Source organism: Ambystoma mexicanum, chromosome 11, assembly GCF_040938575.1.
Source record: "Ambystoma mexicanum isolate Mex_15411 chromosome 11, UKY_AmexF1_1, whole genome shotgun sequence".
Lineage (NCBI taxonomy): Eukaryota > Metazoa > Chordata > Amphibia > Caudata > Ambystomatidae > Ambystoma > Ambystoma mexicanum.
Window position 1 is genome coordinate 18,836,706 of NC_090934.1, and position 15,489 is coordinate 18,852,194.

General features: G+C 48.8%; 1 protein-coding gene across 20 annotated transcripts in view; it reads right to left on the reverse strand.

Moving 5' to 3' along the window:
* MACF1 (microtubule actin crosslinking factor 1) overlaps positions 1 to 15,489 on the reverse strand; it is a 1,825,008-nt gene that overhangs the window by 623,055 nt on the left and 1,186,464 nt on the right. For all 20 annotated transcript variants that reach the window (XM_069622429.1, XM_069622430.1, XM_069622431.1 and 17 more), the window contains one exon: positions 1,924 to 2,085. In XM_069622429.1, coding sequence (XP_069478530.1) covers positions 1,924 to 2,085 — 162 coding nt within the window. The remainder of the gene's footprint in view (positions 1 to 1,923; positions 2,086 to 15,489) is intronic.

Here is a 15,489-nt window from a genome sequence, read left to right on the forward strand (position 1 = left end):
GACATGTAGTTGAATGTGAAGCACAGAAGGTGAGTGGGGGAAGAGCAGGGACATGTAGGTGAATGTGAAGCACAGGAGACGAGTGGTGGCAAGAGCAGGGACCTGTAGGTGTATGTGAAGCACAGAAGGCGAGTGGGGGCAAGAGCAGGGACCTGTAGGTGAATGTGAAGCACAGGAGGCGAGTGGGGGCAAGAGCAGGGACCTGTAGGTGAATGTGAAGCACAGGAGGCGAGTGGGGGCAAGAGCAGGGACATGTAGGTGAATGTGAAGCACAGGAGGCGAGTGGGGGCAAGAGCAGGGACCTGTAGGTGAATGTGAAGCACAGAAGGCGAGTGGGGGCAAGAGCAGGGAGATGTAGGTGAATGTGAAGCACAGGAGGCGAGTGGGGGCAAGAGCAGGGACCTGTAGGTGAATGTGAAGCACAGGAGGCGAGTGGGGGCAAGAGCAGGGACCTGTAGGTGAATGTGAAGCACAGGAGGCGAGTGGGGGCAAGAGCAGGGAGATGTAGGTGAATGTGAAGCACAGGAGGCGAGTGGGGGCAAGAGCAGGGACATGTAGGTGAATGTGAAGCACAGGAGGCGAGTGGGGGCAAGAGCGGGGAGATGTAGGTGAATGTGAAGCACAGGAGGCGAGTGGGGGCAAGAGCAGGGACCTGTAGGTGTATGTGAAGCACAGAAGGCGAGTGGGGGCAAGAGCAGGGACCTGTAGGTGAATGTGAAGCACAGGAGGCGAGTGGGGGCAAGAGCAGGGACCTGTAGGTGAATGTGAAGCACAGGAGGCGAGTGGGGGCAAGAGCAGGGACCTGTAGGTGAATGTGAAGCACAGGAGGCGAGTGGGGGCAAGAGCAGGGAGATGTAGGTGAATGTGAAGCACAGGAGGCGAGTGGGGGCAAGAGCAGGGAGATGTAGGTGAATGTGAAGCACAGGAGGCGAGTGGGGGCAAGAGCAGGGACATGTAGGTGAATGTGAAGCACGCTACTCAGAAGGCAAGCGTGGAAACACTGAGCCCCCGCTCGGTAGACCACACACTGCCCATGCCAGTCAATAGAGGATTCAATGTTAATGTCATGCATGAATGAAGAGAGATGCACATGTATGGCAGAGGGGTGGGAGGCTGGCCTGGGTACCACCTTGGGGATCAGAGATGTGGGGCTCAGACAAGCACCTGCTCTCATTATCCCCTCCGCCACACATGGATGAGCAGCATTCGCCAATGTCTGACTCAAATTGTAAGCGTCAGATGGCCCCCCTGCTCACCCCTCCCCCGAATGCCACCCACTCTCTCCTAATTCATGGAAGCCGAGAATTCTCGGCGTCTTCCTCCTACGAGCAGCCTGTGCGCGTGCAGTCAGGCAAGCCAGAGTGACAGCAGCGGCCCAGCACCCCCATCAGCCGCTCTTCCCATGGACCTATGAACATCGCCCATTGAAGCCTACACAGGCGGCCCCCGATCCACATAGAGCCCACTGTCAGCCTCAATGAATACCCTGCACAGATCCCAGCAGCCCTAGGGCACGAGACACGGAACCCACTGACCATGCTGTGAACCTCACTCACTGCTCAAGCATCCCCATGATCCCTACCCTGGGCCTCACTCACTGCTCAAGCATCCCCAGGATCCCCACCATACGCCTCACTCACTGTTCTAACAGGAGAAAGGAAGGCAGATGTAATACAGCCCATAAACGCCTCAGTTACCTCATCTATCCTCCCTTCTCTGGCACAATACCACGTCTCACCTGGGGCATTCCCTTGAGCATAAACCCAGGGTCCCCTTCCCAGGTGATCCTCCCACGGTCGTCCACCCCCAGGGTTGGGATCTGAGAGCGACAGCCCTTCCATGGCCACCTGAATAAGGGACTGTCGAGGTCTACTTGAGAGAACACCCTCAGGTTTCTCACAATGGCTTCTGTGAGTCACTTACCTTCCGGCTCAGAGTGTTCCACCTTGTGCATAGCTCCTCTGTGTCGTGCTCCAACCCGTGCACATCACTGCTCTTGTCTGCACTCTGAATGAGGCCCTGGCCTAGCCCGTTCACTTGTTGTAGTCGGTTCTGAAGAGGCTCCACTCGCTCCTTCTGAAAGGCCTAGGAGTGACGGGAGGAAAGAAGTTTGTTAGAAGTGAATGTACAAAGCAGGCTGACAGGCAACGGATCCTTAAAGAAACAGCAACCACCGGTCATGCAGCACTCAAGTTTAGAGACACTTGGTGGTAATTTAAAAAAGAACAATGATTTCAAGTCCTGAAGAAAACAGAGCACCTCAGTGGCTAACTGCAGCCAAAACACATGCACCAGCCCGTGCCCTCACACAATATATAACAGACTATAAAACTCTCTGGGAAGACAGTGACCCCAACACTCCCATTTCAGAAGACGGCCCCATGCACACAGCATAGAGGGTGGACTCCTCGCACACAGAACAGATGGCCACTCACATGCACGCCTTCGACAGCTGATGGAGCCCTCAGACCTGGAACTGGTGGGCCCTGCACATCTAGGACAGATTGTGGGCACCATACACTCCAGACAGATAGCAAGCACCATATACCCAGGACAGATGGGAGAATCACCACATGCAGGACAGGTGGCAGGCCCTGCACACCCAGAATAGAATGTGGGTACCAGGAAATGAGGCAGACCTGTACTCGTAGGACAGAAGGAGGCTTGGTCAATGACAGAGGTGATTTTTGCACCCTCAGCAAATGCAGTGTGCACCGTTCCCTCAGGATAGCGCGCACCCAACGTCCCTCTGAGGACTGACCATGGCTTCTTAATTAGCAGTGGGATACCTGAAGCTTCTAACTCTAAGCGTGTATTCTCCTAGGAAGGCGATGGCCTATTCCTACTAGTGCATATGGCAGCCTTTTCACACCACAAAATGGTCAAGGGTCCCACCTGAACTCCAGCTAGCACTGCAATCCTCAGACAGACATCAGAGGCCACGCTGCAAGCAGATACAGCCGAGGCCACAATACCAGTACGACCAGCAGAGCAGGGACAAAAATAAAGATTTGATGTGCAGTAGCTAAAAGCAGCTCCTGGATATTAGGCACAACCCTGTCAGCTCTATCTACCTCTGGAGAACAATGAGCAAAAAAGCAGCTTCTGGGTATTTTATTACCCAGTCAGCTGGAGCTACCTCTGGAGAACAATGAGCTAAAAAGCAGCTCCTGGGTATTTTATTACCCAGTCAGCAGGAGCTACCTGTAAGGGAACCTAGAAGTTAAAAGCAGCTCCAGGGTATCATATTAGCCAGTCAGCAGGAGCTACCTCCAAGGAACCTGGAGGTAAAAAGCAGCTCCAGGGTATCATATTACCCAGTCAGCAGGAGCTACACCTCTGGGGAACCTGGAGGTAAAAAGCAGCTCCTGGGTATCATATTACCCAGTCAGCAGGAGCTATCTCTGGGGAACGATGAGCTAAAAAGCAGCTCCTGGGTATCATATTAGCCAGTCAGCAGGAGCTACCTGTAAGGGAACCTGGAGGTAAAACACATCCCCTGGGTATCATATTACCCAGTCAGCAGGAGCTACACCTCTGAGGAACCTGGAGGTAAAAAGCAGCTCCTGGGTATCATATTACCCAGTCAGCTGGAGCTACCTCTGGAGAACAATGAGCTAAAAAGCAGCTTCTGGGTATTTTATTACCCAGTCAGCTGGAGCTACCTCTGGAGAACAATGAGCTAAAAAGCAGCTTCTGGGTATTTTATTACCCAGTCAGCTGGAGCTACCTCTGGAGAACAATGAGCTAAAAAGCAGCTTCTGGGTATTTTATTACCCAGTCAGCTGGAGCTACCTCTGGAGAACAATGAGCTAAAAAGCAGCTTCTGGGTATTTTATTACCCAGTCAGCTGGAGCTACCTCTGGAGAACAATGAGCTAAAAAGCAGCTCCTGGGTATCATATTACCCAGTCAGCAGGAGCTACCTGTAAGGGAACCTAGAAGTTAAAAGCAGCTCCAGGGTATCATATTACCCAGTCAGCAGGAGCTACCTCTGGGGAACCTGGAGGTAAAAAGCAGCTCCTGGGTATCATATTACCCAGTCAGCAGGAGCTACCTCCAAGGAACCTGGAGGTAAAAAGCAGCTCCTGGGTATCATATTACCCAGTCAGCAGGAGCTACCTCCAAGGAACCTGGAGGTAAAAAGCAGCTCCTGGGTATCATATTACCCAGTCAGCAGGAGCTACCTCCAAGGAACCTGGAGGTAAAAAGCAGCTCCTGGGTATCATATTACCCAGTCAGCAGGAGCTACCTCCGAGGAACCTGGAGGTAAAAAGCAGCTCCTGGGAATCATATTACCCAGTCAGCAGGAGCTACCTGTAAGGGAACCTGGAGGTAAATAGCAGCCCCTGGGTATAATATTACCAGTCAGCAGGAGCTACCTCTGGGGAACGATGAACTAAAAAGCATCCCCTGGGTATCATATTACCCAGTCAGCAGGAGCTACCTCTGAGGAACCTGGAGGTAAAAAGCAGCTCCTAGGTATAATATTACCCAGTCAGCAGGAGCTATCTCTGGGAACGATGAGCTATAAAACAGCTCCTGGGTATCATATTACCCAGTCAGCAGGAGCTACCTCTGGGGAACCTGGAAGTAAAAAGCAGCTCCTGGGTATCATATTAACCAGTCAGTAGGAGCTACCTCTGGGGAACCTGGAGGTAAAAAGCAGCTCCTGGGTATCATATTACCCAGTCAGCAGGAGCTACCTGTAAGGGAACCTGGAGGTAAAAAGCAGCTCCTGGGTATCATATTACCCAGTCAGTAGGAGCTACCTCTGGGGAACCTGGAGGTAAAAAGCAGCTCCTGGGTATCATATTACCCAGTCAGTAGGAGCTACCTCTGGGGAACCTGGAGGTAAAAAGCAGCTCCTGGGTATCATATTACCCAGTCAGTAGGAGCTACCTCTGGGGAACCTGGAGGTAAAAAACAGCTCCTGGGTATCATATTACCCAGTCAGCAGGAGCTACCTCTGGGGAGCCTGGAGGTAAAAAGCATCCCCTGGGTATAATATTACCAGTCAGCAGGAGCTACCTCTGGGGAACCTGGAGCTAAAAAGCAGCTCCTGGGTATCATATTACCCAGTCAGCAGGAGCTACCTCTGGGGAACGATGAGCTAAAAGCAGCTCCTGGGTATCATATTACCCAGTCAGCAGGAGCTACCTCTGGGGAGCCTGGAGGTAAAAAGCATCCCCTGGGTATAATATTACCAGTCAGCAGGAGCTACCTCTGGGGAACCTGGAGCTAAAAAGCAGCTCCTGGGTATCATATTACCCAGTCAGCAGGAGATATCTCTGGGGAACGATGAGCTAAAAGCAGCTCCTGGGTATCATATTACCCAGTCAGCAGGAGCTACCTCTGGGGAACGATGAGTTAAAAGCAGCTCCTGGGTATCATATTACCCAGTCAGCAGGAGCTACCTCCGAGGAACCTGGAGGTAAAAAGCAGCTCCTGGGTATCATATTACCCAGTCAGCAGGAGCTACCTCTGGGGAACGATGAACTAAAAAGCATCCCCTGGGTATCATATTACCCAGTCAGCAGGAGCTACCTCTGGGGAACCTGGAAGTAAAAAGCAGCTCCTGGGTATCATATTACCCAGTCAGCAGGAGCTACCTGTAAGGGAACCTGGAGGTAAAAAGCAGCTCCTGGGTATCATATTACCCAGTCAGTAGGAGCTACCTCTGGGGAACCTGGAGGTAAAAAGCAGCTCCTGGGTATCATATTACCCAGTCAGCAGGAGCTACCTCTGGGGAGCCTGGAGGTAAAAAGCATCCCCTGGGTATAATATTACCAGTCAGCAGGAGCTACCTCTGGGGAACGAAGAGCTAAAAAGCATCCCCTGGGTATCATATTACCCAGTCAGCAGGAGCTACCTCTGGGGAACGATGAGCTAAAAAGCATCCCCTGGGTATCATATTACCCAGTCAGCAGGAGCTACCTCTTGGGAACGATGAGCTAAAAAGCATCCCCTGGGTATCATATTACCCAGTCAGCAGGAGCTACCTCCGAGGAACCTGGAGGTAAAAAGCAGCTCCTGGGTATCATATTACCCAGTCAGCAGGAGCTATCTCTGGGAACGATTAGTTAAAAAGCATCCCCTGGGTATCATACTACCCAGTCAGCAGGAGCTATCTATGGGGAACGATGAGCTAAAAAGCAGCTCCTGGGTATCATATTACCCAGTCAGCAGGAGCTATCTCTGGGGAGCCTGGAGGTAAAAAGCAGCTCCTGGGAATCATATTACCCAGTCAGCAGGAGCTACCTCTGGGGAGCCTGGAGGTAAAAAGCAGCTCCTGGGAATCATATTACCCAGTCAGCAGGAGCTACCTCTGGGGAACCTGGAGGTAAAAAGCAGCTCCTGGGTATCATATTACCAGTCAGCAGGAGCTACCTCTGGGGAGCCTGGAGGTAAAAAGCAGCTCCTGGGTATCATATTACCCAGTCAGCAGGAGCTACCTCTGGGGAGCCTGGAGGTAAAAAGCAGCTCCTGGGTATAATATTACCCAGTCAACAGGAGCTACCTCCGACGTACCTGGAGCTAAAAAGCAGCTCCTGGGTATCATACTAACCAGGCAGTAGAAGCTACCTCTGAGGAACCCATAGCTAAAAAGCATCCCCTGGGAATCATATTACCCAGTCAGCAGGAGCTACCTCTGGGGAACCTGGAGGTAAAGCATCCCCTGGGTATCATATTACCCAGTCAGCAGGAGCTACCTGTAAAGGAACCTGGAGGTAAAAAGCAGCTCCTGGGTATAAAATTACCCAGTCAGCAGGAGCTACCTCCGAGGAACCTGGAGGTAAAAAGCAACTCCTGGGTATCATATTACCCAGTCAGCACAAGCTACCTCCGAGGAACCTGGAGGTAAAAAGCATCCCCTGGGTATCATATTACCCAGTCAGCAGGAGATATCTCTGGGGAACGATGAGCTAAAAAGCAGCTCCTGGGTATCATATTACCCAGTCAGCAGGAGCTATCTATGGGGAACGATGAGCTAAAAAGCAGCTCCTGGGTATCATATTACCCAGTCAGCAGGAGCTACCTGTAAGGGAACCTGGAGGTAAAAAGCAGCTCCTGGGTATCATATTACCCAGTCAGCAGGAGCTACCTCCGAGGAACCTGGAGGTAAAAAGCAGTTCCTGGGTATCATATTACCCAGTGAGCGGGAGATACCTGTAAGGGAACCTGGAAGTAAAAAGCAGCTCCTGGGTATCATTTTACCCAGTCAGCAGGAGCTACCTCTGAGGAACCTGAAGGTAAAAAGCATCCCCTGGGAATCATATTACCCAGTCAGCAGGAGCTACCTCTGGGGAACCTGGAGGTAAAGCATCCCCTGGGTATCATATTACCCAGTCAGCAGGAGCTACCTGTAAAGGAACCTGGAGGTAAAAAGCAGCTCCTGGGTATAAAATTACCCAGTCAGCAGGCGCTACCTCCGAGGAACCTGGAGGTAAAAAGCAACTCCTGGGTATCATATTACCCAGTCAGCACAAGCTACCTCCGAGGAACCTGGAGGTAAAAAGCATCCCCTGGGTATCATATTACCCAGTCAGCAGGAGATATCTCTGGGGAACGATGAGCTAAAAAGCAGCTCCTGGGTATCATATTACCCAGTCAGCAGGAGCTATCTATGGGGAACGATGAGCTAAAAAGCAGCTCCTGGGTATCATATTACCCAGTCAGCAGGAGCTACCTGTAAGGGAACCTGGAGGTAAAAAGCAGCTCCTGGGTATCATATTAGCCAGTCAGCAGGAGCTAACTCTGAGGAACCTGGAGGTAAAAAGCAGCTCCTGGGTATCATATTACCCAGTCAGCAGGAGCTACCTGTAAGGGAACCTGGAGGTAAAAAGCAGCTCCTGGGTATCATATTACCCAGTCAGCAGGAGCTACCTCCGAGGAACCTGGAGGTAAAAAGCAGTTCCTGGGTATCATATTACCCAGTGAGCGGGAGATACCTGTAAGGGAACCTGGAAGTAAAAAGCAGCTCCTGGGTATCATTTTACCCAGTCAGCAGGAGCTACCTCTGAGGAACCTGAAGGTAAAAAGCATCTCCTGGGTATCATATTAGCCAGTCAGCAGGAGCTACCTGTAAGGTAACCTGGAGGAAAAAAGCAGCTCCTGGGTATCATTTTACCCAGTCAGCTGGAGCTACCTCTGGGGAACCTGGAGGTAAAAAGCAGCTCCTGGGTATCATATTACCCAGTCAGCAGGAGCTACCTCCGAGGAACCTGGAGGTAAAAAGCATCCCCTGGGTATCATATTACCAGTCAGCAGGAGCTACCTGTAAGGGAACCTGGAGGTAAGAAGCAGCTCCTAGGGATAATATTACCCAGTCAGCAGGAGCTATCTCTGGGTAACGATGAGCTATAAAACAGCTCCTGGGTATCATATTACCCAATCAGCAGGAGCTACCTCTAAGGGAACCTGGAGGTAAAAAGCAGCTCTGGGGTATCGTATTACCCAGTCAGCAGGAGCTACCTGTAAAGGAACCTGGAGGTAAAAAGCAGCTCCAGGGTATCATATTACCCAGTCAGCAGGAGCTACCTGTAAGGGAACCTGGAGCTAAAAAGCAGCTCCTGGGTATAATATTAGCCAGTCAGCAGGAGCTACCTCCGAGGAACCTGGAGGTAAAAAGCAGCTCCTGGGTATCATATTAGCCAGTCAGCAGGAGATACCTGTAAGGGAACCTGGAGGTAAAAAGCAGCTCCTAGGTATAATATTACCCAGTCAGCAGGAGCTACCTCTGAGGAACCTGAAGGTAAAAAGCAGCTCCTGGGTATCATATTACCCAGTCAGCAGAAGCTACCTCCGAGGAACCTGGAGGTAAAAAGCAGTTCCTGGGTATCATATTACCCAGTCAGCAGAAGCTACCTCCGAGGAACCTGGAGGTAAAAAGCAGCTCCTGGGTATCATATTACCAAGTCAGCAGGCGCTACCTCTGGGGAACTATGAGCTTAAACGCAGTTCCTGGGTATCATATTACCCAGTCAGTAGGAGCTACCTCTGAGGTACCTGGAGGTAAAAAGCATCCCCTGGGTATCATATTACCCAGTCAGCAGAAGCTACCTGTAAGGGAACCTGGAGGTAAAACGCAGCTCCTGGGTCTCATATAATCCAGTCAGCAGGAGCTACCTCTGAGGAACCTGGAGGGAAAAAGCAGTTCCTGGGTATCATATTACCCAGTCAGCAGGAGCTACCTCTGGGGAACGATGAGCTAAAAATAAGCTCTTGGTATTAGGCATCACTCAGTGAGTAGGAGCTACCTCAAGGGAACTAGAAGCTAAAATACGCTCCTGGGCATTAGGTATCAATGAATCTGCAGGAGCGACCTCTGAGGATCCTGGAGTTAAAAGCAGCTCCTGAGTATCAAATATCACTCACTGGCCAGAATAGATGCCAGAGGTTGCACTCCCAGCATTGCACTGAAAACAGACTCTTTTTTTAAACCTTTTTATCATTTATATTTTGTGGTTTTTGCCTTTTCATTTAGGTAAACTTTTACAACTCTTCACCTCACTAATTTCTTATTTAAAATTACGCAAAAATGCTATAATGTGGCTCAGTTTCTCTCTTGGGTACACATAATACTAGCACAAAATTGCTAACCAAATAAGTTTGTTGCCAATCAAGAAATTGTTAATTAGCCATCTGTGCTAATCAATTTTAGAGAACTAGTTCATGCCTTGGATAGGTGAAAGGTCCATGATTCCACCCATTCAGATAGGGTGGTGTGAGACACAGGGGTTACAATGGGTCGTTATATCATATGTAACACGGTCCTAGTTATTTGCATTTATTGTGATTTATATTGTGCGTTCGCCAAAGCGTCACACATGGGAAAGTCGACGGTATAATACATGAGCAATAATAAATGAAGAAATCAAAAGTTACAATAGAAATGAAAGAAGGAAGTATTTAAGAACGGAAAAAAGCTAAAGGAGAGGCACGAATTTGAATCGCAACAGCATTCCAATGTTTAGAAGCCAAGAGAGAAAATGCACAATCAGGTGCAGAGAGGTTTCGGGACAGTAAGAAGAAACTGAGCTTGGGAATTAAGATGAGAAGGAAGGTAAGAGGAAACCCAGGAGGTAAGATAACTGTGGCGGGTCAGAAGAAGGAGTCGGACACATTAAGGACATTATGAACTCTGTTTACTGAAATTATTTGAAAAGGCCTAACTTTCCCTATTATTAAAGGGATAACCCTGCCTATAGAAAGAAACTAAAGAGTGCTCGACTGTTGCCAGGAAGTCAAAAAGTAAAAATGTACTCTGTTCAAAACCTAAATCTACCTGACCCTGCCACTAGTTTAACCAACTTAAGTTCAGCCAAGAGAAGGTATTTCTTCTCCTGTGCTTCTTTTACTTTATGATAGCCAAGAGCTGTACAAGAGCTAAAAGACCTTATGGAGGAGATATCCAGAGCTTACCAAAGAAGATTGTGTTGAGAAACTCAAGTGTAAGAGAGAAACATTTCCATAAAGAGAATATGTTGCTTACAGCTTGCCTACACTTGTGACCCTTTCACGGCCTCTCAAAGCATCCTTGGCTACTATGCATGGGACTTGTTCCCCTTTTAGATTCCCCCCACTCCTGCAGTCTCTCTTCATTACTCGTTCTTCTATTATCAGGTTATCCTGATAGTCTTGTATCATTTTCCTCAGAAGCCGTGCTTTATCCACTCATTGGGCCTCATTACGAGTCCGGCGTTAACCGAGGCGGTAAAACCGCCTGGTTAACGCCGGACTCGTATTACCATTCCGCCTCCGTGATTCCCGGAATTACCGGGGCATTACAACCCCGGTTTTCCGGGAATCACGGAGGCGGAATGGTGTAAATCCCCATTCCCATTGAGTCCTATGGGACTCGATGGAAATGGGGATCATGGAAACACCGGCAGCATCTCGTAATGCTGCCGGTGTTTCCTCGTCCGCCTGCATGCGGGAGGTGTTAAACCCGCCAGGACAGACCTGGCGGGAACATCACCTCCCGCCTGCAGGGGTCGGGATCAGGCGGTCCGGAAACAACGGTGGCGGCGGGTTTACCGCCACCGTTATTTCCGGTCCGCCAGGGTCGTAATGAGGCCCATTGTCTCTTAGTTTTTATTTTTTATTGTGTTATATTAAAAAAATAAGACTTTTCACAAGAAAGGGTTACAGTTTAAAACAATGCACACGAATATACATTTTCTAGCTCATTTAACTATCACAGATTTTCATTAATAGCAATTTAGCCTAGCCTAACATGTATCCACTCCATAGAGTATAAACACACTATGGTACAACATCAACAAAATTAAGACTCTTTAGCCAGTTTCACAGTTAAACAGCAGTAAGATTTAGCTCTTAAAGTTTCACAATTTCCATTGTTAGGAGTATTTCATGACCTGAGACCAGTCTCTCCCAAAAGGGGTCTGTTGTTAACCACCAATCTTTATCAACAAATCTTGAAAATGTCCTTACTCTCCTCTCCAATGTCCCAGGACAATCACTCAACAGATGTTTTAAATCCTGTGTGCTATTTCCATCACATAGTGGGCAGATTGTGTCCCTGTACTGCTCCTTGTGCCTAATGTCTCGTGTGGGCAACAGATTGAGTCAGTATCTCAAAAAATCTGACCTACTAGAAGGATGCGGAAATATCCTCAAGTACGTGGACGACCATGCTCGCGGTTTATTCGCACTCGACAGTGACAGGGTAACAATCGAGGTGCGCATTAATGCAATCGTCCTGCTCCAATCAACTCTTTTTATTGACTCATTCACTTTCATGGGATTTTGGGTTAGATCGATTTCTGTATGTCCACATCTCGTGAGTATTTTAGAGCCTTCAAAATCAATCAAATAGAAGTTGCTACAGCCCTCTAATGCACAAGCTACATCCTCATACAATGTGGATTTTGAAGAAGCCAGGCTCAGCCTATAGAGAGATACCCATCTCCAGTCCATCAATGATCTCATAGAATGAAGGCCCAATTCATACCTCAGGCTGGAATTAGGGGCACATTTAGGAAGGCTTGATGCACGTTTGCACAGTTTGCCCTTAAATATATCCATTAGTCCCGACTGTAGATTTGCATCCAAATAGCAAGTATGGGATGACCTTACCAATGTAGTATTTGATGACCGGGGTCAAGGAGAATTTACAATACATATTTATAATTTTCTTCATTTGAGATCCAAATTGCAAAATGTTTCCCTCCAAGATTGTTGCTAGATATGCCTTAGTTGGAAAGGATCACACTATTGACCAAGTATGTTACTTCTTTGGTAACTGGGATGATTTGGTCATCTAAACGCCATATAAATGGATGAATAGTGGACGCTTGAATACGACAATTTTAGACTTTTGGGGGTTGACCTTCAAGTCATTCAACCCTGCATACATCTCTAGTGCGTTTAACATACGTTGCAAATCTATTGGGGTGTAATCCAGTAGCCCAATGTCGTTCACGTAGGCAATCCAATTAATTCTCTCTTTCCCAATCGGACTTGCCAACGCGGACCCCTCTAGATTCTTTGCCAGGTCCGATAGATAAGGAGCAGCAATGCATCCCTGTTTCGCCCCGCTCTCTGTCTTGATAGCACTAGACCGTCTCCCCTTTTTGTCAAGCCTTACCTGGAGTTGGGAATCCTCATGTAACTCAACTATCACAGCTGGCTGAGTTTCAGGTAGACCCCAGCTCCTCAATTATCCACACAGATGTTGTCTGTTAACAGTATCGAAGGCTTGGGATAAGTCGATCCAAGCACCATAAAGTGACGGGCCAGTCTTTAAGAAGGACCCGCTACATACTGTGCTCATTACCAAGCCATTTAATGAGGTAGCGAGACGCCTTTGAAAGCCAACCTGATGTATCAATAGAATTCCTTTCTGTTCTGCCCACTACTCCAATTGTTTGAGAACCAAACTCGCAAATATCTTCCCATCTGCATCTAAAAGCAAGATTGGTGGGTAATTTATAGAATCCGTCTGATCCCCTTTTTTATAGATTGGGATGATGGCTCTCCTCCAGGACTCGCGGAGATGTTTGCTACTCACTTTTTCCTTAAATAGCACTTCCAATAAGCAGGAACAAAGACCAACATCAGCTTATAAAATGTGGTTACTCAGAACATTAGGGCCCGCTGCCCCGAGAGGCTGAGTTTTTTTTATCAGTTCTTCCATCCCCTCTTGTGTGATGCTTAGTTCCCAAGTCAAGTCCTCTGAGGGGATAAGCTTAGGACCCAGAACAGCCCCATAGAGTTTTAATAGGTGTTCTTTCCACACCTTTTCTTGTATAACACCACTTTGTGGATTGCTCTGCTCTACCGCTGTGGAGTTTATCAAGGACCAGAAACGTCTTGAATTGGTCTGACCCACGGCCCTTAGCATCATTGCGCCATCCCGCTGCACATGTAAATATTTATTCGATCTTGACCAATTTCTATAGCTGTTTCTCAATGATTTTACTTTATTTATTTATTTGCATTTTTAAAGTGCTCCCACAGCCCGGGGGCATCAAGGCGCTGTTACAGGAATATGTCTCTTAGTTGCGTATTCATAACGCGCTTAATACCCGGAGGTTTCTAAGCACAGACCCAGGGATCGAACCTGTTTTGCTTCGTGTCGTCTTTTTTCCAAGGCAAGCATGTTGCCGCTGAGCTATCCTCCTGGGCCTATACTTCCCTCAGATATATATCCTCATCTCCTTTTTTCGATTTTAATACAGCTGTGCTTTTCTCAGAGGTGGGGGCGGACTGCAGACCCTGGACCGGACCGATTTACCACCCAACTGATGGCTTCCAGGCCCCCTGCACTACTGCCAATGACACTTTTACGCCAGTTAAGAGGTGGGAGCGGACTGCAGAGCCTGGACGTGTAAATGATGGACGGTAAGAATCAGGACCAACTTATTAGAAAGACACACCCACCACCAAATTTCCTCCTGCACCTCCTTAGAGGTACTCTGCCTTTCCTCTCCTTCCCCCAGAAGCTCATGGTATCCAAAGCTCTGGTTCTCTCTTTGTTGGACTATTGTAATAGCTTTGTTCTAAATCTACCTGCCTCTACTCTCCGCCCTCTGCAACTAATCTAGAACAGGACTGCAAGACTTGTCCTTGGCCTCAAGCCCTGGGATCGTATCTCTACAGCTCTGAAATCTCTCCATTGGCTCCCAGTGGATGCAAGGATTACATTCAAAACCCTCTGCATCATCCACAAGGCTTTCTGGGGCCTGGGTCCAAAATACATTCAGCTATCCCTCCGTAAATACCTCCCCTCTCGAGCTCTTCGCTCCTCCTCCTCTAACTCCCTCAGGGTCAGTCGTTTTTCAAAGAAACGAGCTTGGGGTAGATCTCTGTCTTCGGCTGGGGCCTCCCTCTGGAACAGCCTCCATGCCACTTTAAAATTTGAGGAGAACCATCTCCGGTTCCGGAAGCACCTCAAGACCTTCCTCTTTTCTTATGCCTTTGCTCCCCATCTCCCCTTCAGATCTGTTCTCTCTTGGCACCATGCATCTAGCCACCCTCTGTCCTCCGGGCCAGGTACCTGCTCACCCTGTCACCCTCCCGCACTGCCTACGGGCCACCTCTTGCACTGGGGTCTGGATCTGTACCCATACAGCCCCCTTTTTCTTCCTGCACTTGTCAGACCTACCCTGTCTGCTGCCTTTAACCTAGCACTTGCGAATTGCTGGCTGCACAACCACTGTTTGTTGCCTTTATTATTATTTATTTGTTATTTATCTGTTTCTCCTCTGCTTCACACTTTCCACTTCTCCCCCTCTCCCATGCACTTGCGCGTGCTCAATGTCACTGGGCCTAGTAAGATCACTGTTTTGTTTTCTCCTGTTCCCCTCCCTTGCCTTGTCGCGCTTTGAAACACTTGTGTACGAGCGCGATAGAAATAAATATCAATACCAAAGATGGCTGGACTGCATTCATAAACTATGGCATGTGATCAAGCTAGACACGTCACCTGAGATGCGATCAAGCTACATGCGACATCTGACATGCGATCAAGCTCAACGTAACATCTGGCAAGCGATCAAGCCAGACAACATCTGCCATGCAATTAAGTTAGGTCTGAGATCTGGCATGCCAACAGGCTATATGTAAACATCATGGTCGGACGCAGCACTTCATGGTCTCCGCAGTGCGAGCACAGTCGACCTAGAGTCTACCCAGGTTCTCTCTGTGGACTGCCCACGGTTTGCCTAGAGTGTGCCTAGGCTTCACCCAGGGTATCTCCATAGGCTGTCCATAGTCAGACTAGCGTCTCATCGTAGTCTGTCCAGGATATCAAACCCTTAGCATGGCCCACAGTATATCTAGAGTCCTCCAAGGGTCTAACCAGCCCGCCAGATAACTACACAGCGTATGTCTGTGACCAGCCCAAACTCGTCTTTCAATGCCAATGCAGTGTTTTGCCATGACTTGCCCATTTTCTTTACATGGCCTGCCGCTATCTCGACCGGATCAGACAAACAATCACTGGCTTCGCACTGGACTTGGG